This window comes from Melanostigma gelatinosum (genome assembly GCF_949748355.1).
Source record: "Melanostigma gelatinosum genome assembly, chromosome: 7".
Classification (NCBI taxonomy): Eukaryota; Metazoa; Chordata; class Actinopteri; order Perciformes; family Zoarcidae; genus Melanostigma; species Melanostigma gelatinosum.
Window position 1 is genome coordinate 23,793,851 of NC_136640.1, and position 25,244 is coordinate 23,819,094.

The 25,244-nt window shown below is 43.6% G+C and overlaps 1 protein-coding gene across 1 annotated transcript; it reads right to left on the reverse strand.

The window, feature by feature from the left end:
* Positions 1–624: 624 nt before the first annotated feature.
* Positions 625–2,718, reverse strand: LOC306779463 (mRNA decay activator protein ZFP36L1). The gene is made up of 2 exons (XM_079271400.1): positions 2,579–2,718; positions 625–1,897 (listed from the first exon to the last, which is right to left on the reverse strand). The coding sequence occupies exons 1-2, from the start codon at positions 2,630–2,632 to the stop codon at positions 656–658; spliced, it is 1,296 nt and encodes a 431-aa protein (XP_079127526.1). The 5' UTR covers positions 2,633–2,718; the 3' UTR covers positions 625–655.
* Between the last annotated feature and the right edge of the window lie 22,526 nt (positions 2,719–25,244).

Consider the following 25,244-nt stretch of genomic DNA (forward strand, 5'->3'; position numbering starts at 1 on the left):
ATCAATGAATCAATCAGTGATAAGAGGTTGGTTTACACACTTGGAGAGCCCTAATATGAGTGGAGAAGTGCTGCAGGCTGGCGTCACTATAAACTGTACAGAGTACAAATAAGATCTGTTCAAAAAACAACATTGCTATAGTGAAAAGAAAAAAAAGTGGATAGCACACCAGCACCAAACAGCATTCATCTTCAAAATCCTTTTTAAATCAGGGTAAAGGAACGTTCTCACACAGAACTTACCCACCCAGCAGGAATAGCATGGGCTAAAATATCGAGCTGTGCGAAGTACCCTCAAAGTATTCTCTAGAAAATGGGTATACAACAGTATACAGCAGTAACAATGGCATAAAAGACAACTTCATAAAAATAACAATAGAACAAAAAAGAAACACAAAAGAAGTCAGCTAAAACTGGACAAACACTGAGCAGCGCTACAACTGCTTGGATGAGGAATGCAATATGCACAAAGTTAGGTACGTTCACCAGGCTAGATTTAGGGAGGAATACCTAATGTTTTTAACCTTTAGGACTTGTATCTTGTATCTTGTTTTTGGACCGGACACAAAACCCGAGGTCAGATCCTTGTCACATTGAATAAAACAATTAGACTGTCTACCCCCCGATGAAATCCAGCCCTGCAGTAAAACCCTTCCCTACTCGTCTGTGACAGACAGCCGGCTGAAGATGGGGAGGCGTCTGCCCTCGAGGCTCGGCGACTCTGTGCCGCTGGAGGAAGAGCTGAGGGAGCAGGAGGAGGTGTAGCCTTCCTCAGAGAGGGAGTCCGCCGACGAGCAGCGCTGGAGGCCGGCCAGGCCGTTCAGGGAGACCGGCAGCTGCTGGGGGAGGTGGTATGCGAGGTTGGGGTTTTTGGAGGCGAAAGCGGAGGCGGGACACCTGCTGCCGACAGAATCGTTCACTGCGTAAAATCGCAGAGCCAAATCGCCGGCGTCCGAAGCCAGGTCGGGGATCCCGGAGAAAGGGTAGGGGCAATGCTTCAGGGCCCCCGGCTCAGGGAAGAGAGGTGAGAGGAGCTCCGGGCTCCCTGTGGAGGACAGAGGGGGGGAGACGGAGGAGGCCCGGGTGAAGAGGAGGGAGGAAGGCTGCAACTCCTCAACTGGTTGGAAAGTCTGCAGAGAGGAGGAGAACCCTGCAAAGCTGAGGCTGTGGCGCAGCAGAGGAGGCCTCATCTTCTGCTTCTGTGGCGGTGCGCCGGCGTTGCCGTCGAGCATCTCGTCTGCGTTGTGGATGAAGTGGCAGCGGGCCCCGTACGGGCAGAAGCCTATCGTGTGGAAAGTGCGGCACGGCTCCGTCTTGTACTTGGGGTGCCTGCTGAGGCCTCTCATCTCATCCATGCCGTGGGCGAACTGGCACTTGGCGCCATACTTGCAGGTCCCGCTCTCCTCGTAGGTACGGCAGAGTTCGGTCTTGTACCGGGTGGAGATGTGAGGCGAGGGGGCCAGGGGTCTGGAGGCCATGGGGGAGGCGATGGAGGAGAGGGAGGCATTGCTGAAAGAGAAGCCCGGTGGTGGGAGCAGCAGTTTTGGGGACAGGTTAGCCATCTGGTCCTCTCTGCCTCCCGAGCCGCTGACCTTGCCCTCGATCATGCTGACCGAGCGGTCGACCCTGAAGGGGATGTGGCTGAGCGTGGAGCGGGGAAGCTGACTTTCCCCGCTCCACCCCTGGCTGGAGGCCACGTTGAGCCCCCAGCCAGCTGCTCCGTCGGTCACCTCAGAGCTGCTGCCACTGCTGCTGCTGTTGTTGAACTTGGAGTTGGGGAGGGTCACGGGGCACAGAGAATGGCGACGCTGGAAGCCCAGGACCCTCTGACTGTGCTGCTGCCGTTGCGGCTGCGAGCCGGTTGACGAGCCATCTGTCGCCTCCAGGCCACGGAAATTCTGTCACACAAAAGGAGAGAGGAGAAGAATAGATGTGAGCTTTCTACATTCCTGGAGCACTGGAGCGAGACTGGCTCGGCCAAGTCGAGCTGAAAGGAGATTTTAAAGCTGCACCTAAAGCAACCAGACTATGTTTTAATGTTGATACTGCAGTAAATCAGGCCTCATAACAGGTTCATTCTCAGTTCCATGGGCTTAACTGGATTGCAAAGTATACACATGCACAAAGACAAAACCCATCACTTTCCATGAAGCATTTTATTGTGTTGTAGTTTCCAACATTATGGTTGTTTGTTCTTTTCAGATAATGAAAGAAAACCACATGCTATTTAACCCAAAAAACATAAATATGTGAAACTACAAAACTTTTCTTGTGGTTTCAAACTTGTTGAACCTGTTAAACCTATTAAAACAAATCCCCCATCCAAGAATTCAACTTTTCTTCTTGTGATGTATGCAATAGTTTAAAGCCCTGAATCAAAATCATAAAAAAGACATTTACCAACTGAAAACAATGAAATGAATGATTGCATTATTATAATGAGGCCATGAGTTACATCCAGAAAAACAACTGTTAAATAGGTCTTAGTTTATGCATTTCATTATGTTTTGGGGAATTGAGAGCCATCAGATGTTGGCAGTTAAGTATAAAAGGTTGAAATTGTCTTTGGTTGCTCTCACCTTGAAGAACTCCTCATCCAGTTCCAGGAAAGGCGTTAGAAAGTCGGAGGGCATGGTTGGCTCCGCCGTCCACGGCAAGTGAAGGAGTTGTGCGTCTGGTCCCACAGTGGAGGAAGGCTGGGGAGGTCACAGTGGAGGTCTTTGGGGAGCGGAGATGGCAGAAAAAAAGGGAAAACCTCAGATATCTAAGTTTGGCCCTCTGACGGTCAAGAAACTGCTCGTCCCAGGAGTTGAAAGAGCTTTTTAGGGGGAAAGGAAGCGGTGCGAAAGGAAGGAGTAGTCAGGTCCGTAGAGAAGGAGACAGAGAGTTGGGAGACAGAGAGAGCAACGTGACCCCCTCGGAGGAAAGTTCCTCAGCCATCTGTTGGAATCCGCTTAAATAGTTGGGGAAACCCACCAGTACACCCCCCCCCCCCCCCCCCCCCCCGCCTGTGTTCCTCAGGGGGCAGGGCAGGGAGTGTGTGTTAATGTGTGTGTGCTGGGGGGGGATGGGGTCCTGCATTGTAATGGTGTGCTGGGGGGCAGGGTGGGCACAGAAAGAAGAGGAGGGAGTTGAATGAAGCCACTTTTCTACCCATTCATTACCAAAGCCTTAAAGATGCATTCTTCTTCTTCTTCTTCTTTTTTTAACCGGCCGTCCCCTCACTTTGTTTAGGATCGATGCAGCTAAGGAGATAATGCCGAGTGTTGCACATACCAAAACACATTTAACATCATGGGTGGAGTCAAAATATACAGCAAATTGGTTAAAAGTGTATTTGACATAAAATGAGTCACAACTCTTATTTACATGTCCGGTTTATTCCTCCGGATTTTGTCATCTACACTGCGTTAAACTGATTAAGTGAGGAAATAAACATGCTATATGCTGGAAGAATTGTGCAACTTGATCTAGCAGTTGATATGGACAAAATTATATTTCATCACATGGATTCCTGACAACAATTAGGGCAAGACACTACAAGCAAAACATTGCTTTCATGCACCGGTGAATTTTGTGATTTTGTCCTATTTTGCATATTTTATCTCCTTTCCAATGGAAAGAAAACATCCAAAATACCTATTGCAGTGTTTATTTCATTACTTTGTCCTTTTGCATCTGTAGATTTTGCCTAAATTCACCAAAAGTTAGCATAAGATAAGTAAGTCAGTAAGTAAGTAAGTAAGTAAGTAGTAAGATTTATTTATAAAGAGCTTTTTACAGACAGAAGTCACAAAGTGCTGAACAGGGCAGGATTATATGCCTCATATGCATATTGAAACATTTCAGAACACTTGTTAAACAAAAAAGTTATTGTCTTAATGTAATGCACAGGGGAAGTTTCATGGCGATATATATATATATATATTTTACCATATTCAATGTCTTCTAAATTAATTTTACAATACATATATTTAATATGTATTGTATATTTTAGTTTTTTCTCAGACTCTCCTTCAGTAGCACATATATACACCAAACTTCACAGTTTCATTCCTATCTATATTATGAAGGTTTCCACAGAAGGGTTTGTTCATAAATCATTCATAGCCTGATTTATACAACATTTTATTCACAAAAACACGGCGAGAATGGATATTTTTTAAAAGCTAGTTTACAGTATTTTTTGATTCATGGAATGCTAAACAGAGATTCCCTCTGCAAAAACCTTTAACTCTAATGGCAACAAAATGAAACAAGAATTTTGAACCTGACTTTATCAATGGAAGTTTCATGGTGGTATCTATTCTTTAAACAGTTGACGTTATTCACCTCTAGTGTCTTTCCCTTAAGAAATCACATCTCAAGAAACCAACAAAATGTAGTCAAACTGGACGCATCAAGGTTTCTGCAATAAACACCAGTTTTAATATTCTGTTCAAGCCATTTTGTTGACACTTTATTCAGTCTCTACTCGATGGAAACGTTGAATTCTAACCCATGGTATCCAGTACTACTTCAGCAGCACACCATCTGAATGAATTGTTTCTTGTGTGTGGAGTTTGTCTTATCAGCTATCGGCTACGGTTTCCTCCCACAGTCATGTCGATTGGAAACTCTAAAATGCCCACAGGCGTAAACGGAGTGTGAATGTGTGAGACTGACGGTCTGATCAAGGCGTACCACACCCGGCTTTGTGAGTAGAGGTTTAGTTCTGAAACATTTCTCAGAGTCAGAGATGCCTTAGAGGTACAATTTACACAATGACAAAGTAATATATGTATTGTGTATGTCAAAGGTATTGTAACAGCACACGAGTTGTCTACATAAGCTGGCACGCTGACCCACAAAGCACAATATAAGCAAGTCTTTTGTTGCTGTATGTAAACTACACTTTTCACCTTTCTCTTTTGTTAACATTTACTTACATATCATGTTGTTCATGCTTCTATCATTCCTACAATGTGTGTATGTTTTACAGTGAAAAAGTAAAAATTATAGTAAAGTAGAAAAAATTCAGAAAAATACTAAAATGATTACAAAGAAGGAAGGGATTTAGAATACCTTTCCAGACTAAATGAATTAACAGGTCACTGCTTCATATTTTACATCCATGTATGTGAGATAAGAACAAGTCCTGACATGTGGGTCAGTGGTCATCCATCCACTCCCTCAGCGGTGACGTTTTCACCGTCACGGTTTGCCATTTCAAAGCTTGTTGTTGTGTTCAAATGCAAATGGGGGTCAGCGAGGATGGTTGAAAGCTGGCAGGGTGGAGAAGTGTTGACTGTTCCACAGCAACTCCTGAGACCAAACTGGTTTCAATGGTGTGAACGTGAGATTTATAACTCGGGTCCATGATTGTGCTCCCAGCCACAAAAGTCAGCCACAACAACTCAAAGGGGCAACCTGTTGGAGACTTGTAGATCTGTCAGTAATACAGTTCCACTGTTTTGGATCAGAGAGATGCGTGGACACGATTGCAGAATGTATACTGTATGCATGACGTCTGTAAAAGTGAAGGGAAGGGATCCTTCAGCCGGGGATTTTCTTATTTAAACCCTCTCAGTGTCTGCTATGTTGAACGTCCACTGTCAAACAACCGTTTAATGATGTCGAAATGCAAAAACCCTTATTTGGCAAGGGCATGAGCAGAACTGTAGATGCAGACGTCTAATCCAAGTCTGGTGCATGCATGGTCACATGGGGAATCGATCGCATTGACAATATTTGCAACAGGAATGTAAGTCTGCGCTGCTCTCCCAATCACTTGGGCGGGTGAACATTATCTTTATAAATGGACTCTCTAGATACCCATGGCAGGGTTGTTATAGTTATACCTACCAAAAGTAATGCACTGTAATTTGTATGAGACCCAAAACACCGGACTTTCACCCACTGGACTGAACTGGTTCTTTAAAAGACTGTGTGGTTCCACGAAGAACCATCACCCACTAAAGAATCATTTTTTCTGTTGGATGTTTCTACATGTTTGTCATATGGTTCTTTGGGATATTAAAGGGTTCTAAATTCATGTTTCAGTTATTGGATGGGGGGGTGATATAAATTTGCAATTCTTTTTTGAAAAGGGTTCTTTAGAGATCCTTTTTTAAAGTTCTTCATAGAACTAGACATGATGCCTCAAAGAAGCATCTGTTGATGGCTCTTTGAAGCGTTTAAGAAAATGCTTTTTTAAAGAACCTTGGTCTGAAAGGTTCTTTGTGGAAATCAAAATGTTTTTTCTATGTCATGACTCTAAAGAACCATTCAGATGACACCTTTATGGAAGTAATGCCACTTCCGTAAATATTGTAACCTAAACAACCATCTTTTACCCAGAGAGAAGTTTTATTGCCTAAACCGAACCAAGTTGTTTCCTGTGAAGATAGAAGTTTACTTTGCTGTATGCATGTATCAAGTGAACAATTCAACCACGTTGCTAAACTTTCGTAGGGGAACGCTCAAAAAATGAGAAACAACTTTTTGTACAATTTCAAAGAAACCCTTGTCTGAACCAGTTTAAACAGACCGTGAATCAAAAGAATCAATTTAAAGCATTGTGCAGCAGTGTTGGAGGTATGGTAACAGAAGCATGTTCAGACTCAAATCATTAGAAATTCTAAATAAACCAGAAAGTGTATTTTCCTCATAATAATTGTCCCGTCCAGAGAATTAAGAGTGATTTGCTTGTTTGTTCAAACCCGGTTGAAGTTCAGGCTCTGACTCGCACTGAGACTCGGTTTCAACTTGTTGTGTTTTGTACCATTTGACACATTTTACAGTGGGAGCGACGATGCATTTCAAACTGCTGCTGATCAGTTGTTTGTGTTGTGCATTGTGTCTCGGTATGGACGCTGCAGGGACGTTTCAGACGGTGTCGATGTTGTGGTCGGGTGTTGAGCCGTCACGGAGTCCAGGAGCCAACAGACAGGAAGTGTAAACACTGCAGTGTTTACAGTTTGAAGGACTCGGGTGGTAACACTGAAACGATACAATGAAATGACACATTAAGCCCCTTTTTTACTGGACAAAAAACCCACTTACACACACTAACATCTGGCTCTTGTCTTCAATGGGAAAGGTGACAATCAACATTCATTCTCCTGGACGAATGACTGTATTCATCGGCTCCAGCTCTGGCCGGCAGTGATGGAAACATGACAAAATCAACAGGGATTTGGACAATAATCACAATCTATTAACCTATAAAAATACATTTATTAAAAGCCACCAGACTGCAGTCAGACAACAAAGTCATTTTACCTCGCTGATTATCAAATCACACTTCATTCAAACCTGATAAAAACCTAATGAAGTCAGTCTTTCCACAGTTCCAACGATCACCGACCGTGGCTCGGTCAAAATAAACCCTGAATACACTGAGCTGTGAAAAGAAACAGCCGTTATATGCCCTCCTCAGGGTTGCCACACTCCACTGACAGAGACAGTCATTTTATCTCTCTGATAATTGTAAAACACACTTCATTCAAACTAGACAGAAACAAATTAAAACTGACAAAAACTGTCTTAGTAAGTCTTCCCACTGTTCCAACAATCACCAACTCTGGTTTGGGAGTTTGAAGACTGAATAAGTAAAGGGTGCGTAACCACTGCAACATTTTCACGGCCTACTTACCATTTTGTGTGTTTGTGGCGTCGAACGTGACACAACTGAAAAAACAACAACACAGCGAGACATACTTGTTTTTAGCTGGTTTTCACGTGTTTAAAAAACATGCGGAAACCTGCATGTTCACGCTTATTGTGGTGGAGTATGAAAAAGTACAAAAAGCGTGTCAAAGTGTCTCTCGTTTTAAATGTGAAACCAGCCAGTCACACGGTACAGATGGTGTAGAACTCAATATATATTTGTTGTCTTTGTCCGACGACTTCACCATTGACCTTGGTGACAGGAAGTGTCTGTGAGCTGCGATCAAATCACCATTGTATGCCCCGGTTATTGTTTGCATATTGAAACAGAGTGAGGAAGAGGAGGTTGTTCTTGATTTGAACGAGGAGCAGATGCGATCCTGTGGATGTGTGGACGCATGTTGTTTTCACATGCAAACAGCATTTGTAAAGTAAGTAAGTAATTGAACAGGAAATGCAACCAGGGAAATATTTATCGAAGTTGAAAGAATGAAGAAGTAAATCGACAGTTTGATGTCTGGATTGTTTGTGGCTGTGCAAACTGAGTGACGGTTCATTTCTGTAAAGAGGCTGCACTGACAAACTGTAAAACACGCAACAGACATTTCTTATCACAACGCCTCACTGATACGTTACTGCGGTGTATGTGTGTGTGTTCGGGGTTAAATAACTGTAATCCCGTGTGGTTTCCTCCCTGTGGTCGGTTGGTTTGGTAACAGACGGACTGTCGTTATGTCTTTCTACTTTTCTTTGCTTGTGTCTACCTCTTTCCCTTTCTTTTACCGTCTCCCCTCTTCAACACATTTCTGTCTCTCCAAACCTCAAATTATTGGAGAAATGTATGACCGTCAGAGTAGACACATTTCAAATATCTCCCCCCCTCCTCCCTCCTTCCCTGTGTGTTCTTGTATTTTCTGTGATCAATCATGCAAATTATTCAGTTACCTCTCTCTCTCTCTCTCTCTCTCTCTCTCTCTCTCTCTCTCTCTCTCTCTCTCTCTCTCTCTCTCTCTCTCTCTCTCTCTCTCTCTTCTCTGTTGTTGTGGTCGGATCTAGTGACACAGCAACTGCTCTTACATAACCAACATAACTGTATGTGGCTGTGTGTGTGTGTGTGTGTGTGTGTGTGTGTGTGTGTGTGTGTGTGTGTGTGAGGGGTGGTAGGTGTATGTGGGTGTAGGTCTTGCAGTGGCACCGCTCAATATGAACAGCGCATCGCTGTGATGCCTTATACCGAAAAGGACAATATTTCAATGGAGCTTCTTTATGCGACTAAAGAAAATGAACATTCTATACGATGATATTCACATCGTCATGTGTGTGCCCTGGTTGTCACCGCTCTGCAAGTTGTGCAAGCTGTGTTTCGTCGAGCTATTGTTTTTACGGCTGTCTCCTGACGGCGTAAACAGGAAAGAGGCCGTGTGGATGCTAAATGTCGTGAAAAAAGACCCAAAATGAGACGCATTATTCTGAATGCGCTGTATACATGTCAAAGGAATGAACATGAAAGCTGAATAATGTCGGCACATCCTACATGTCTTGATTAGAAAATGCTACATTCTGAATGACGCCTAATTCAGAATATCCAAACGGAATCAGTTGTTTCCATGACCCCGTGTCAAATTCAGAATATTCTCATACTCTGAGTAACAGTGGAATATGAGTGTGTACGTAAAAGCAGTCAATGCACTTTGGAAGTCAGCGAAGTTGTGCTAGAAAACCGCCACTCTGCTTCTACAGTGTTAGGTTTTGAAATGGGTACTTGAAAACTTTTCGATACCTTTCTTTCATACATCCTTCCTTTCTAAATAAACTGCTATTTAGAATAAAAAAACAAAACATATTTAAATGAGGTAATGTCTGAGCAGAGAATAAGTAAACAAGATGAAGAATATGACCAAGAAAAGCTTTTGCCTTCAACTCGGTTGCGGTCGCAATTTTGGTCGTCTCTCATATAGCATTGAATTTTGACACGCAGCTCTATACGACACGCAGGAAGTGCCACATGTCTGTCTGTGAAATACAAACGTACATTTGAATGTTCTTTGAACAGGTTCCACAAAATAAAAAGATGAGCCACGCTATTCTTTTGGGGGCAAATTCATTTGAATCCTTTCTGCACCACTGCGTAGATTGTGAAAGGAAAGGCCTTCGTAATAGAGCTCTGATCAGGTCTAGGGACTGACACCAACACCATCACTTTTTATGTCTACATTGTCACATGATGATGGTGGTGTATGTTGTTGGCTGGGAAATGTCACACGGTATGTCGGTTAGTAGTGGTTTGGGTGGAGACGAGGGAGGAGCCGGGTTCACAGAGGCTGGTACGACACAGTCACACAGCGTTGGGTAGAAGTGTTATGGTTTACACACAAATATGAGACGTACTATCTGTCATGAGACTGACACAGAAACAGAAAACATTACAGTTAAACATTAAACAGACGGCTCACAGATGATCTGAAAAGGTTTGGAGGGGGGCTCTACATCTTAGTCCTCTCATGCTGGACTGAGGACAGAATGGACGCCACCGTTCACGACAGGATGGGTAGCTAGCTGGTTAGCACGCTTGTTCTAGATATCTCTGCAACACAATACATAGAAGTGTCTCACAAAACAGTGTAACCTCCATACATTCTGTTCTCCATGTTCGTTCATCTTTTGAACGTTTTAAACTGAAGCTCTGGCCAGATCTTGCACACCACACCATCATGCATTACTTGCAATCATGCAAAAGATCAGAACTTCCCCCAAATCATTTAGAAAAGAGAGGAAGGGAAATGAAAACATAAACTAGAACCACGACAAAACACATGTTGTAAGTGTACAGCTAAACTTACTTAGGCTGTAAAGTTAATAAAGTAATTATGAAAATAACATTACTGTTACTCTCTGCTTTGTCACATGCACACACACAATCTCTCTCTCGCACGACCTTGAACTCATCAGTGGTGAACGCAACAGAATGTTCTATGAACGGGGCTTTCACCTCTGGAACCGTGGACGTCTGAAATAACTTGACAAGAAATCAAAACAATGTTCCCTGAACAAAGCTGTGAACGTTCTGCAAAAAAAAGAAAGTCAGTTGGACATGAAAGAGCAAGCGGGACGATTGACTTCAGGAAAGGCATGTGTTGCTCTTCAAACGCCCCCTTTACTGTAATTGCTCTGAGTGCAACCGCTTACAGGTAACGTTCCACACGAGCTGTTACTGAATAAAACCCATCGGTGCACATCGCATTCATCGTCATCTCCTCCCCACCTGCCCATTGTCATGGACGTCGGCTCTCTTAGGTCATTTCCATGGTAAGTGCCCCCGTTTGCAGAGCCGCAGCCCATTGTTGTAACCTGCTGTGTTTGTTTGTCGTGCCGGTACTTAGCTCCCACTTTGCCACCTCCGTTGATATGAATGAGGGCCGCAGCCATCGGATGTCCACAGGCCTTGTTTCCTCCACCTCATCTAGTGTGTGTGCGGGAGATTTTGCTGTTGTATTGCACTTACACCATGGCCACATACACAAATAATGCTGGGATGCTGCCTCGGGAAATGATTGTAACCTTTCTAAACCGATAATCCAGCACTTCATGCAGTGATTGTCCAAGTTCACAACTTGTGACAAATGCTGACATTTTGCTTTTCTTTCCTTTTTTGGTGAGATTATTTTCTTGGTATTTCTGCCTTGAGTAGATGCCAGGAGAGAGAGAGCTATTATGAACTGCATCAGGGCAGTTCAACGTAACGGCTCGTATGATATCTTACGAGTCAATTTCAGCTTCTTACGTGCATACAGTCTTTTCAAAATGAACTTCTTCCAGCTGCTAATAGGCCACACATACACTTGATGCCTCGGTTTCCAACACAAGAGAGGATACGGCCCTCGAGTTGGTACAACCTTCCACCGTCGCTCCACTCCTTCCACAGTGTTTCTCACTCAGCTGCCCGTCCGCTCCGCTGGCAGCAGTAACTGGTAACGCAGCACAAAGCACAAGTGTTGCTGTTACCTGCAGCATACCATAGGGTGGCTGTTAAACTGCTGATTAGAGTTAAGTTGTAGGTATCCTGCTTTACAATTTTACAACTAATAATTATAATAATAACACAGTTTTTTTGTCTTCAACATTTCAACTTTTGAATAGTGCGGTGCTAATCAACCAACAGGGTATCAAGGGGCTGACTCATCAGCCATCCTTCAATGTACCCAGTGAACTAAACCTTCAACACCAACAGTACTCTGTTTATGCCAATAAAGCACAACAGGAACACAGCAGCTGATTTATGGGTCATTTTCTCAAGTGCCAGGAAATATTTCCAGCCCTGATAGGAGATTTTTAAATGGCTGATGAAAGTGTGAAAGTTATAGAGATTAATGGTGACTACAGTTGAGGAAGGATCGTGTCGCCGAAGCCGAGAGACGAATGGTGACCACGGGCAGTTAGGGACTGTTATACAGAGGTGGATAAATCATCCGGTGAGGTCGCACAAACAGCCGCATCACGAAACAAGATGCCGAAGGAGGACATTTCACTTTGTTCTTTGGCCTCGTTCCATCCATGGAGCCAGCTTCCTCTCTTCTAACAGTACTTCTACCCCTTGCTATTATTTCAATCACAAAAAGAACACGCTCTCCTGTGTGCTAAAGTGAAATGATCATGTCTCTGTCTGCATATCCACACTCTTTTCTGGATTTGTCTGTTCAGAACAAGTTGTAAAAACAGAATCCAGGTCGGGAACCACAGGTGAGAGATGACGAGATGATAAATATAGGCCACCAGTTTACTATTGCATTCAACCGGCTCGTGAAACTCTCGAGTACAGGCGTGTCGCTCCAAGCTCCCCTGGTCTGTGGGAGACATTTCTGCAAAATTCTGATTGCGACCAACAGAAGATGGTCAACATCTGTGTATGTTCATTTGCTGCGAGCTACAGACATGAACAGCTAACACAAGTCAAGTCCATTCTGTTTTGTATGGCCCAATATCACAACTCACAGATTTGCCTCCAGGTCTTTACAATCTGCACAGCATACGCCGCCCTCTGTACTCAAGAAGCTCAATTTGGATACCAAAAAAACTCCCCCAAAAAACTTGCAATAATTGGAAGAAACCTGAGGAGCGATCCCTCTCCCTGGACAGACAGACAGACAGGAAATAGATGTTGTGTATAGAGAGTAAACCAAACATAATTCAATCACAGGATGACATCATTACAGATAGATTGTAATCACATATGAAGACGAACATAGCCACGTGTCAGAGGAAGATATTAGTGTTTGGGAGGTACTGAGCATATGACGAGGTGGCTGGTAGTGCAGAAGAGGATGACATCATAGGAGTGGTTTGAGAAATTGCCATTGACATTATTTTCTATTGATATCTTACATGGATTTTTAAAATCCACTGTAACTGAACACTGTTACTCAAGTGTTTGACACACAAGAGATAGATTTTCAGAATGCTCCTTTGACGGCATGGTGAGCCCCTCCTATTGCAAACACATGAAGGCTCTCGTCGACTATGACCGTTTATTTCTCCACACAGTCATCGAGGTCTACACCCACGCTCCCTTTCCCTCCCTCTGATCCTCCACCAGGCCGTATGGCTCCTTAAATCCTTTCAGTTGACTCAACCCCCACTCTGTAACACACCCACACACACACACACACACACACACACACACACACACACACACACACACACACACACACACACACACACACACACACACACACACACACACACACACACACTCGTCCCTCTTTCTCCACCAACAAGGAATCCCTGACTTCCCCTCTTCAGGTCACTCTTGAGGAGGGAAGCAGCGGCCGATCCTGCTTCCTGGAACAATGTCCAAAGAAAAAAAGTGTGTGTGTGTGTGTGTGTGTGTGTGTGTGAGAGTGTTTGGGGGAGGAGGAGGGTGGTGGGTGAGCAGAGTGTTAAGAGCGTCCACTGGATTATGTTTCGACAAAAGCCTGGACCCCCCGCTGCTGTAATTTTCCCGCCAGTCAGTTTCCTGTTTCCTGGAATCTGGCAACGTGTCAGACACACACATGCACACACACAAACACACACACACACACACGAGCCACTTGGTGCCAGCTGCTCACTATGATGCAACAGCAGAGTGACCGGCAAGCCCTCGGGGCATCTGGTTAAAAAAGACTTCCTTTCATCAAATCCCTGGGAACATAATCCACACACTATTTCATCACGTCGCTTGGAAATCGCCTTAAAAACAGAAGGACAGAGAATTTGCAGAATTCCTTTTCACCCTGTGACAATAATAAAAAGATTAGTTCACGCGTTGAAGCTGACTGTCAGCGTTTTTGATACGCACAGCATGTTCAACACGTGGTTTATTCTTCAAATAGTTGGCTGTGCCGAGAGATGGTGCAAATACAGGTTTACCCTGCGCCACAGCTTCAGTGTGAAAGTCAGAATGAGAGGGTTTACAAATGGAAGCTCCCCGAAGCGCTGACGGACGTCTCTAAAAATAATCACACAAACAAAAGCTCCAGCAGCTTTACGGGCATCCGCTAATGAGCGAACAAGTGTGTGACACTGTGCAGGGCATGCTGAGGATGCTGCAAAGACACTACAAATGCCCGTGTGGACAAATGCCGGCCTTTCCGTCACACACATACACCCACCCACACACACACACACACACACACACACACACCTCCGATGCCAAACTGCCACAACTGGTGGACGGTTGTTAAGGTGTGTGTGTGTGTGTGTGCTTGACACAGACTGGACCTTGTTCACTTCAGACAGCCCCAGTCTGCTGATACAGTGTGAATTAACACACACAGACACACACACACACAGACACACACACACACACACACTCACCGGGTCTGGGTGTGAGTCTTAAGCGCTGTTGTATGGTACTAAATGAAACCAGTCTCCTCAGCAGCTGCTGCTGCTATGTTATTTTAACAGGGGCTGTCGAGTGTATGTATGTGTGTGTGTGTGTGTGTGTGTGTGTATGTGTGTGTGTGTGTGTTTGTGTGCACCTTTTGCCCTCAGCTGTCAGTCACCAACGCTCTTTTGTTTTTGAATGACATCATGTAGTCAGGACAGGTAGCAGGGGGAGGGGCGTACGGTTTATTGGCGCTTTTGTTAATAGAGTGAAAAACATCAATACACCTGTAAACGCTACTAAGACACGCAACATGTTACCTTCTCTGGAAGAAAACAAGTCTTAAAGGTTTCAGTGGCTTCAGCATTGAAATGCTGTCAACTCTCAATGAACAGTAAGAAGAAAGAAACATGTCGAACACATGCACCTGTGTTGCAGACACGGAGCCCAGTTTGTTCTGTCACTCTGCTTTGAGTTCCACACAGAACATCTTGTGAATGCCACGCTGTTTGGAAACAGACTCGGGAGTCCCCAGTGTTGGACTTTCCCCTCCAGAACCATGACATACATTTGATTTGATTAGCTAGAGGGGGGTTTACATGCTAAACTCAATAAAGGCCATTTTACATGTTATTATTTGACTCCAGAACATGTAGAGTGTGGTCCTGGTTTGACCCCTGAACTGTGGTTGAACTGTGGTTGAAATGCAGTGCAATGAAAAGGTTTCCTTTAAGGTCCTTTTAAAACATTGAAAAATGGGTGAGGTTTTTTTCTCTGTGATAAAATAAAGTACATTCATAAAGCAGAATGAGCTCCGGTTTTCCCCCTCTCTGCATTATGCAGAACTCGCAGTGGCATTGCAGGAATTTGGGCCGTGGAACAGTATAATATGAGGTCAGAGGGGATAAAAGTCCTTCTACATTTTGCAACATAGCCTCATTGTCCTGCTCAGTCTCCCATTCAGCTGCTGTGATGCTACTGCAAAGAGTGAAAACATGTCTTTAAAGAGTAGCTGCACTGAGCTGCAGGACTACACTGAATCACGGTTGTCACTGGAGGGCACTGAGAGTGCCGCTGTCACCTCGGCTGTGACACACAGTGCGTCACTTCCTCGTTAAAAGCGTGTGAAAACAAACAATCAATATCTGATGACTCTGGCTGCCGAGTTATTAACATCATAAACAGGCTGGTCATTCTGAACACAACAGAGTGAACCTCCCTTGACTAACTCCACTGTAAAGGCCCTTTCACACCATGTCGGCTATCTGAGGCTGAAAATGGCGGAGGCTAAAACATTTTTCAAAAAGCGCTTAGTTCATTATATATACAACTCTGAAAGCACCACGTCGGCTGATATTCGTGAAGAACTGGATTGTAATGGCCGTGGTCCCTTTTCAATTGATGTTTCAACATTTCCAGTCACGTCCCTTGAAGCGATGCTGTAGCTCCAGTGTTGGCTGGTGGTCTCCCTGATCTGAAAATTGAATTTCCTACTGTTGTGGAAGATTTCTATGTCAATCGGGAGAAGAGAGTTTTTGTTCACAAATCAACAATAAAGTCCTCAGAAGATTCAAAGTTGTCTTTTCTCTGTTTGTTTGCTTGCAAGGGAAGAGTATACAACAGAGTACGTATATAACAGTCTGTGGTAAAAGCTTCGACTAAGCTCAACATTCAACATCATTTTCTGCAGACAGAGGTTCACGCCTTGAGATAAGACATTCGTAGGGGAGTATAGGTCTTTTGACAAAGGCTGTCTTGATCTGCTCATTATCTGGAGTCTGCCAGGTGCACTCAACTGAGAATAAGTTACAGTTTCGAGGTCTGTCTCAAGCTTGCCATACAGACAAAGAAGACAGTGTGTCTTCACTTCCCGTTCTTGGGTGGGAGCGTGTGATCAACCAAAAGTAGGAAAACAGGACACCGGGTTCATATTAACTACTTCTGCAGGAGGCCGCTGTGTTTTATCAGTGTCTGTGCTTCTCACTTTCAGTTGTACATCTTTTAAAACTTTCCATGATACTAAAACATGTTTTGCCATTACACTACCTAACATCAGACCTACCGGTACTGTCCAAGCTTTGTGTGCCTAACAAGCTTTTCAAATGATGCAGACACACACTTAACAGGAGAGTTTTCTTCCATATCGCGTCACAACACAATGTGTCCTCATACAACGGGTCGTAGGGCATCTTATGAAAAAGTTACTCCTTATTTTCCAAAGGAAAGTACGGCAAAACGTTTCAATTTCCACTCGTAACATGCAGCCTTTTCAACATACACTTTTAGGTTGAGGCAACACAACTACTAAGTTAGATTTAGGGAACAATCGTGGTCTGGGTGGAAATACACATGAAAGTGACGTTACTGAAGTACGCAAGTTACGTGACAAATAAATCCAAGTTGACCTCTCGTTTCACACGGGAATCCAACAGCGGTCTCCTGCGTTTAAACACCGGTTTCTGTGGGACCGTCCTGGTTCAAGGTGACGTGGATTACATACCAATCGGTCTCGTGGGATATTGAGCAATAACTGCATAAGTGCATTCAACGCTACGAACTTCGTATAAAAACAGCCTGCATAACAAAGTAAAGCCATGGTGTCCTACCTGTTTTCATTGCTTGCTTGTTGCGACGGAGACTAAGAAAGCCAAACATACTGAGCAGCATTAACAGCCATCATCAGCCACATGCCTGAGAAATGAGTGTGTTTATGGACGCAGCCATCCAGCCATATCTAACGGAGTCATTACCATAACAAACATTAATTCCCTTTGTAATTTTCGTACAATACAAACCGACAGAGTTAATGCAACAGTCCGCTGAACTGTTCCCCTTTCCACTGCTATTGTTCCTGGTTTGTTTTCCACGCCGGGGCCTCCCCGACCCCATTACTTCACAACGGGTCCAGTCAGTGTCACCGTGTTTTTTGTTGTTGTTACTAGATGGTGGATGGTGGAAAAGCTGGGGAGTTTATTTTGAAAAGGCTGTACGCGTAAATTGAGAAGTCATTTTTGGTAAGATACCATACCAACTGTTGTATGAGGATACGCTGACTGCAGGAACCTGGTTACTGTAAATCTGGGTCAGTAATCTCTCCCACCCCTTATATTGGAAGCATGGTTTGCTTATTTTAACATCTAGGTATATAATAAATCATAAGCCAAGTTTTCATCAAAATACTGCACAAATTTCAACCGAATAATGTGTTTGTTAATTTGTCATTTTGACATACGGCAACTTTTCCCCTTTACAGTACGACAGTTACATTTTTAGTGTTTTTTCACTAAGTACACACACACACACACACACACACACACACATTTGGAAGACTTAATAAGGCCATTGTTCATTAAAATTAGCGATGAGAGAGCAAAAGTTTCAAAATGTCCAAACAGGTCGACAAACGCATCAAAGCAATCCGCCCAATCCCCCGCATGCAGTCGTGACATGTGACTCATCTGTTGAAATGGGAGTGTTACACTTTGTGTCCGAGAAAATACAAGCAACAGTGTATTTATGTGTGTGTGAGAGTTACACGTGTCTCCTGTCAACAGGTCTGCAGACCAAACACACTGTGACATAATTACGACAGGAAGAGAAACAGGGTCGACAGTCAGGGGTGGTCTGGTACACTTTCAAATCTCAATGTCAGACATAAAAACAAACACACAGGTACACACACACACACACACACACATACACACATGCCACCTTGTACACTGTGTCTTTATGCCCTGTGTGAATGTGTTGCTATGCGTCTGCCATTGACCTGAACCAGTGGAACTAATTGAGCAGTGTGTGTGTGTGTGTAGTTGTGTTCATAAACAAGTGAGCTGCTTTGACCGCATCCTTTGCTTCGCATTGATAATCCGAGCAGTTAACAAGACACAACGGGTGTTACAAGGCTTCCTCTGCATGCGTGGGTGTGTGTGTGTGTGTGTGTGTGTGTGTGTGTGTGCGGTTAGCTGTGTGGTATTGTTAGAATGACGAGGGGTTAACGAACACAGCTGCCGTCAGTTAAAAGAGTACAGCCACAGCTCTGCATGTGCTTTACTGTTGACTGTATCAGTGTGTGTGTGCGTGTGTGTGTGTGTGTGTGTTCCTGTACATGAACATGAACATGCTACGGATCTACTTCACACATCACTGTTTGTTTTTCAAAAGTGACAACACAACACTGGAGCGTAATGAGATTTTTGTTCAGTCTGCATTTGGAAATTTTGAATGATTCACGCACACATTCACACCTACGGACAATTTAGAGTCATCAATCAAATGACGCTGTGTGTCTTTGGACCGTGGGAGGAAGCTGGAGAACCCGGAGAGAGAACCCACGCCAACACAGGGGGGTGAGAACATGCACGCTCCACACAGAAGGGCAGTTTAGCCCCGGGGCCCCTCTTGCTGTGAAGTGACAGTGCTAGCTACTACTATTTTGGGGAGAGTTGAGAAAGCGAGGGACCGGACCACGTGGGTGCGTTCTATATGATAGTAAGAGAAATGGAATCTGCATCCACATGGAATGGGCCTTTCCTTGGCCTCTGCCCTGACCTTTAAATCTGATTGACATACCATGCTAACTGAAAGACAGACAATCACGACCAAAATCTCGATCTGCTCCACCTTCTTTCACAAAATTCCTCCCGTGGACAAATGTTTGGATTTGGGTTAGAGCAGAAGAAAGTAGAAGAAGAACGACGGTGTTAACGGGGGCAGCGATCGACCAGCGTGTCTGAACCAACAAAGAAGAGCTGCCAGAAGCTCACATCAAAGGGAGGGAAAAAGGGAAGGTGATGTCACAGTACCACCAATAAAGATTGACTGACAGGATGGATGACCAGATTTTAAAGACGGGCAAACAGACAGACCATGACAGTGTGTTACCTTTATACTGTTGGCTGTGTGTGTTTTATTTACTGTTTCCTGCAGTAGCAGAAGAGAGGTGTCTTTTAACACGAGTGTCATGTTGCTTCCTGTCTGTGAAGCGTGTGTGTGTGTGTGTGTGTGTGTGTGTGTGTGTGTGTGTGTGTGTGTGTGTGTGTGTGTGAGAGAGATAGAGAGAGACAGACATAGAAACTGACAGAAAGGAACTGCCTGTTATGTGAAGCATACACACACTTATCAAATACCTCTGGTTAGTATGGACAGCTGGTCGGTTGGCGGGAAAGCAGAGGCCAGCTGTCACTGGAGAGAGAGAGAGAGAGAGAGAGAGAGAGAGAGAGAGAGAGAGAGAGAGAAGAGAGAGAGAGAGAGAGAGAGAGAGAGAGAGAGAGAGAAAGAGAGAAAGAGAGAGAGAGAGAGAGAAAGAGAGAGAGGGAGAAAGAGAGAGAGAGGGGGGGGTGGGGTTACATACACCAATAGACGGTAAGAGAAGAAGAACGAGAAGAAAGAGAAACATCCGGAGACAGGGAGTGTGCATGTACAGAGAGAAGGAGGCGACAAAAGATAAAAGAGGAAACAAAGCAAGACAGTAAATGAGAGGAAAAGAGCTGGAAAAGGAGGGGAGGAAAGAGATGGAACCGTGACAGCTGTGCAGCTCATGTTCTCCTATTAGCTTCACAATCAGCAGAGGAAAACCCTCAGCATCATTTAAATCAACTTTAAAAGTCTCCTCCCTGTTGGATTTACTGCTTTAATTGGACACCAATAATAAACACAGCTGCAGAAAAGCAACACTTTCTCCCATTACATCTTGTTTTTCAATCTCTCTTATGTGTTATGTGTTTTCTCCTTTGTCCATGTTTCTGCACAAATTCACAGAGAGTTGTGGATTAATTTCATGTATACCCAAAATAAACTTAGCTGTGTATAATGAAAACATAATGTAACACACTAACCTATTATTTTCATACATCAGGACACCTCATCTACATAAAATAACTTTTTATTAAAATAATCTTTATCTACTTTCACGATTGCATCCAGGAACGTCCTGCATGTTGGTTTAAGGTGCTTTTATTTTGAGCAGTGGGTCTATTTTGTAGACGGCATAGGATCAAATAACTTTAAACTTTATTTATATTGCACAATTAAAAGCAACCACAGTTGACCGACGTGCTGAATAGGCACAAAATACGAAGTAGTGTGCAGAGGTTTTTATTTTAGAGCTTGTTTCCTATAAACTGCCGCTTGCTGCTGAGACCGACCCAAATTGGTTGAAGTGAAACTGTATAGCATCATGTCCTCCTGGTAAAGCAACAGAGTTATTAGACACAAAGACAACAGAGAACTGGACATGATGAGCTTGGGTAGAATAATCTGAATCCCTACAAAAAAGAAGCTTTTTCTTTTGTGAGGGAAATAAAAATGTACTTTAAAACTCAAATTGGAAAATTTAATTTCATGTTTTCCTGCAAGGACCATTACTCTTTTACAGTGTGGGAGGAAGGTCTCATTACAGAGAGATGAATGAGATGAATGATACAGGTTTAACATTGACACCATGCTCACAGTTCATCCGTCCTCCTACTCTTAGTTTACCAGTCAGTGGAATAACACACCTTTTTCCTTTTGACTCAATAACCAGATCACTCTGTGCCCCTGAATTACATCCAATCAGATATTCAGTACTTTTTTTTTATATGAACAGAAAACGTGTTCTTAGTTTAATGAAAACTTGCCGTTTCTTTTTTTGTTTGTTTTTCCAAACACACCGACATACTTTGTAGAACACAGGATCGCATGAAGATGTGTATTTTTGGACAAATATTCAGCTCTTGTTCTCTCTCTACAATGAGGCCTTCATTCAACATCCAGTTTCAATGAGGTTAATTATCTGTCTCCTAATTTGCCTCAGGGTGCACGCACACACACACACACACACACACACACACACCGACACACACACACACACTCACTCACTCACTCACACACACTCGCACACACACTCACTCACTCACTCACACTCGCACACACAGACTCTCACACACACACTCTGGGAAAGGCGCAAAGGGATGAAGTGACTCCACATAAATCTTCAACCAACAGCAACAACAGTGCGTGCACACACACACACACACACACACACACACACACACACACACACACACACACACACACACACACACACACATCTGAACTTGATTTCAGTTTAGTTCTACTTCTAAAAATGACCATGTTTTAATTTTGGTTACCGAACAGATGTTTTATGTTGGTTTATTCCCTTTTATAATCTTTGACACACACTCTTGCAGGCTGAAAACACTATGTGTTTTCAAAAGGCACACACACAAACACGCCCGCGCACACACACACTCACACACACACAGGCTGACAAACAAACACATACATGCAGGAGCCAGAGAGCGTGGTAAAATAAGGGTGAATAGTGAAAAGCACCTATTTATCCCGGCTCCCTCAGGTCTCCTGGGACACACACTGGTAGGAACAATGACCAGTTTAAGTCCATCCACTGACCTACACACACACACTCACACACACACACACACACACACACACACAATGGCGTTTATGTATAACCTGACTCACACACACTTAATTATGTCTGAGACGCACATATAAATACGGTTTCACACGCACACATCTGCTACTGAACACACTCTCACACTAGATGCACTTTCTGTCAGTGTTGGTATTCAGCTCCTCAACTTAGTCAACGTACAAACACTCCACTGTGAGTAAAAGTAAATATTATCACCAAAAGGTACTGAAAGTATGAGAAGTAAAAGTACTCATTGGTCAGTAAAATGTTCCTCGTCAGAGTTTCACTGTTATATATGTGATGTTTCTTGATTAATATTACTGCTGCATGGCTGTGTAAGCTGCATTTTACTGCTGTAGATGTTTAAGTTTAACTACTAATGCTCAGTGTAAAGTAGCATAACATGGATATGGGCCACTCAAGTAGAGTACAAGTACCTCAAATTCATACTTTGATTTTCTGTTTAAAGACATTTGAGACCTAACTTTGAGACTCCATACTGACCACTTGAGTGAAGATTGAAAGACTTCTTAAGTCCTCCAGAAAACCGTTTGCTTCCATCCATTATTGTACAGTATGCAACGCCATCACAATAACTAGAAAGTTTGTACTAGAAAGTTTGCAGAGTTTGCACATTTTTAATGGAAACTAAAGACATTCTGAGATTCCTCTGTTTCTCCCCTTTTCTTTATCTCTGTGGCTTTAAAATATACGTCGCTGCATTTTCCCACCCTTCCTCTCGCTTTCTCTTCCTCTCTCTTTGTTGATTTCTTTCTCTTCTCGTTCTTTATTTTGTCTCTGTCTCCTTGTCTCCCTTCCCCCAGTTTTCCCACCTCCATGCTCCATCAGAAGCACCACAAAGCCTGCCCCCTACCCTAGCAACCACCGCGCCGCCGCCTCTGCCCCGGCAACAAGCCGTCGTTAGGGCTTCTGACCCCTGACCCCATCACAGCTGCTCAGCCACCGCATATCCCACAATCCCCTGCTCCCTGCTCGCTCCCGTGACCAGGGGGGTCACACACGGGAATCAGATCTGAATAAGGCCCAAATCTCTTCCACTATGTCCTCTGTCCATTTCCAAAAGAGGAGAGGTGAGGAAGCGAGGCGAAGTGAGGAGAGGAAAGGAGATAAGAAGAAGAGACGAGGAAAGAAGAGTAAATTAAAGGAAGTAAGGAGAGGGCAGTGAAGGAAACAAGGACAGAAGATGAGAGGAGAAAAGAGTCGCTAGGCCATGTTTACACGGATACAAAATACAAAAAAGATGTACAGACATCAAAGGGGCCTTGTCATGTTTTCTAATGGTTCTATGTCCAGATGTGAATCAGAAGCTTGACGTTACATAATATCACACTTCATGCTTTTGCAACCTCATGACACTTTCATGAGAAACCAGTAGTTAAAATTTTCCTCTTTTTGGGGAGCTTTTAAGAAAGATTCATTGAAACAACAAAACGTCAAGGCCGCGCCAAAACCAAAGCTCCTACAGATAGACGTCAATGCACGTTATTGTGGGAGGTTGACTGTGGTCTCCTCGTTGAAAGTCACGGCGGCTGCTCTGAAGCGTAGCGCCTCAGGTAAAAACCGTTAGCTCAGTCAGCACTGTTGCCCTTGTCTGCACTGTTAGTGGTGTTAGCACCATTAGCTGCCGACACAGCTGTCGCCATGCTGAGAGTCGTGGGGAGGGAAACCCTCTGCTCTGATTCAACAAATTTAGCACCTTTAATAAATTAAGGTTGATCGTCGTCGTGCTGTTAGATGATAGTTTACAATCATTATATGTAAACTACTGTGTTTTCCCGCATATGTCTTTTATCAAAGACCGAAGAAGCCCTTTAACTGTATATATTCAATTATGTTCGACTCAGCTGACTGACTCCAACTTCCACTCCTTTCTCTGTTCAGCTGGCAGTTCGGCATAAACAGCTTGGTTATACCATTAACGCGCAGTGATCAAATAACAACAACATGCTTCAACACAGCTGTGAGAACAACAACAGGAACAATCGGCCAAATCCTTGGACTGTGTGAGTCTGAATAACAAAGCAGATGAGTGCGCTGTTTGAGTGGCTCTGTGGGTGAGTCCTATTGTGTGTATGCAGGGTTGAATGTGTGAATGCCTATGTGTGTGTGTGTGTGTGTGTGAGAGTGTGTGTTTTGCCTATACATTTGAACACCAAGTGTCTTCAGGAGGCTTCACCAGAAGCAGTGAGGAATTATTACAGACATTCAGATGCACTCACTTCAGTTTACCTCCGAGTGTTTAAATAACGAGCCCAAACTGAGAACACAAGCCTGTTTCATGTCTGTGTGTCGTCTTATTAGATTTCGCTGTGTTGCCAGATCTCTTGTTGGGCACCAATTTATAACAAATCTACATGAAGGCCAAAACTTTAACAAAAATAAGCCCCAAATTGTTGTAATCCGATCTTTTTATGAAGCTCTTATAATCAATATCTTCATATTAATCAAATTACTTTATGAAAGATTTAGACAAATCTCAAATGACTCTGCTTTTTCACTTCTGGTTTTGGTTCACTCTCACCGCTCTCATAGTGTAGTATTCAGCTGGCAGCTGTTTTCAGTGAGAGGACTGATAAACCCACTGTGTTGCCTGCATATCACTTCACAGCAGGCAGGCAAAGTTAGCAACGAACACATGACATCTAGCAGCTTCAGCGCATGATCCTTTGGCCAACAGTCCGTGGAGACCAAACCAGAGCTAAAAGGACTGGGAATATTGGGCTTTGCCAGGTGGCAAAATAAATGCCAAAGCAGCTCAGTGTCTGATGCGTGTGTAAATAAGCAGCTGTTAAAATTGCTGAAAAGTTCACTGTCAACTCTATAAGGTGATAATATTTCAGTATAGTTTGTTTCCACTTCCCCCAAATTGAATTCAGCTCCTTAGTGTTTGCTTGTATTTTTTTTACTCAAACATACAAAACAAGAGGAAAAATTCCCAAAGCCATTATTCATCTCTGCAATCCCCTTTTAATCAAGACCTTTTTCATGGTACACTTGTGCACACATATACAGTATGTATGGCACTGAAATGCAAATGAAGTGGAATCTTCAGTTGTTTTCTGTTTTAAAGTGATGTAAATTGTAATGATTTCACTCAATGAAACTGCATTGTGAATTACGTTTTGAGGGAAACCTATTTTGTCGTGGATTAAGTTTTCTGTTGATGTTTCACCAATTACTTTCAAATTCGTCTGTGGAAGTTCACACAGGGAGGAAGTCAAGGTGCTGGACGGATCAAAAAACCCAGCGCTCTCACCCAGCAGACTTCTGT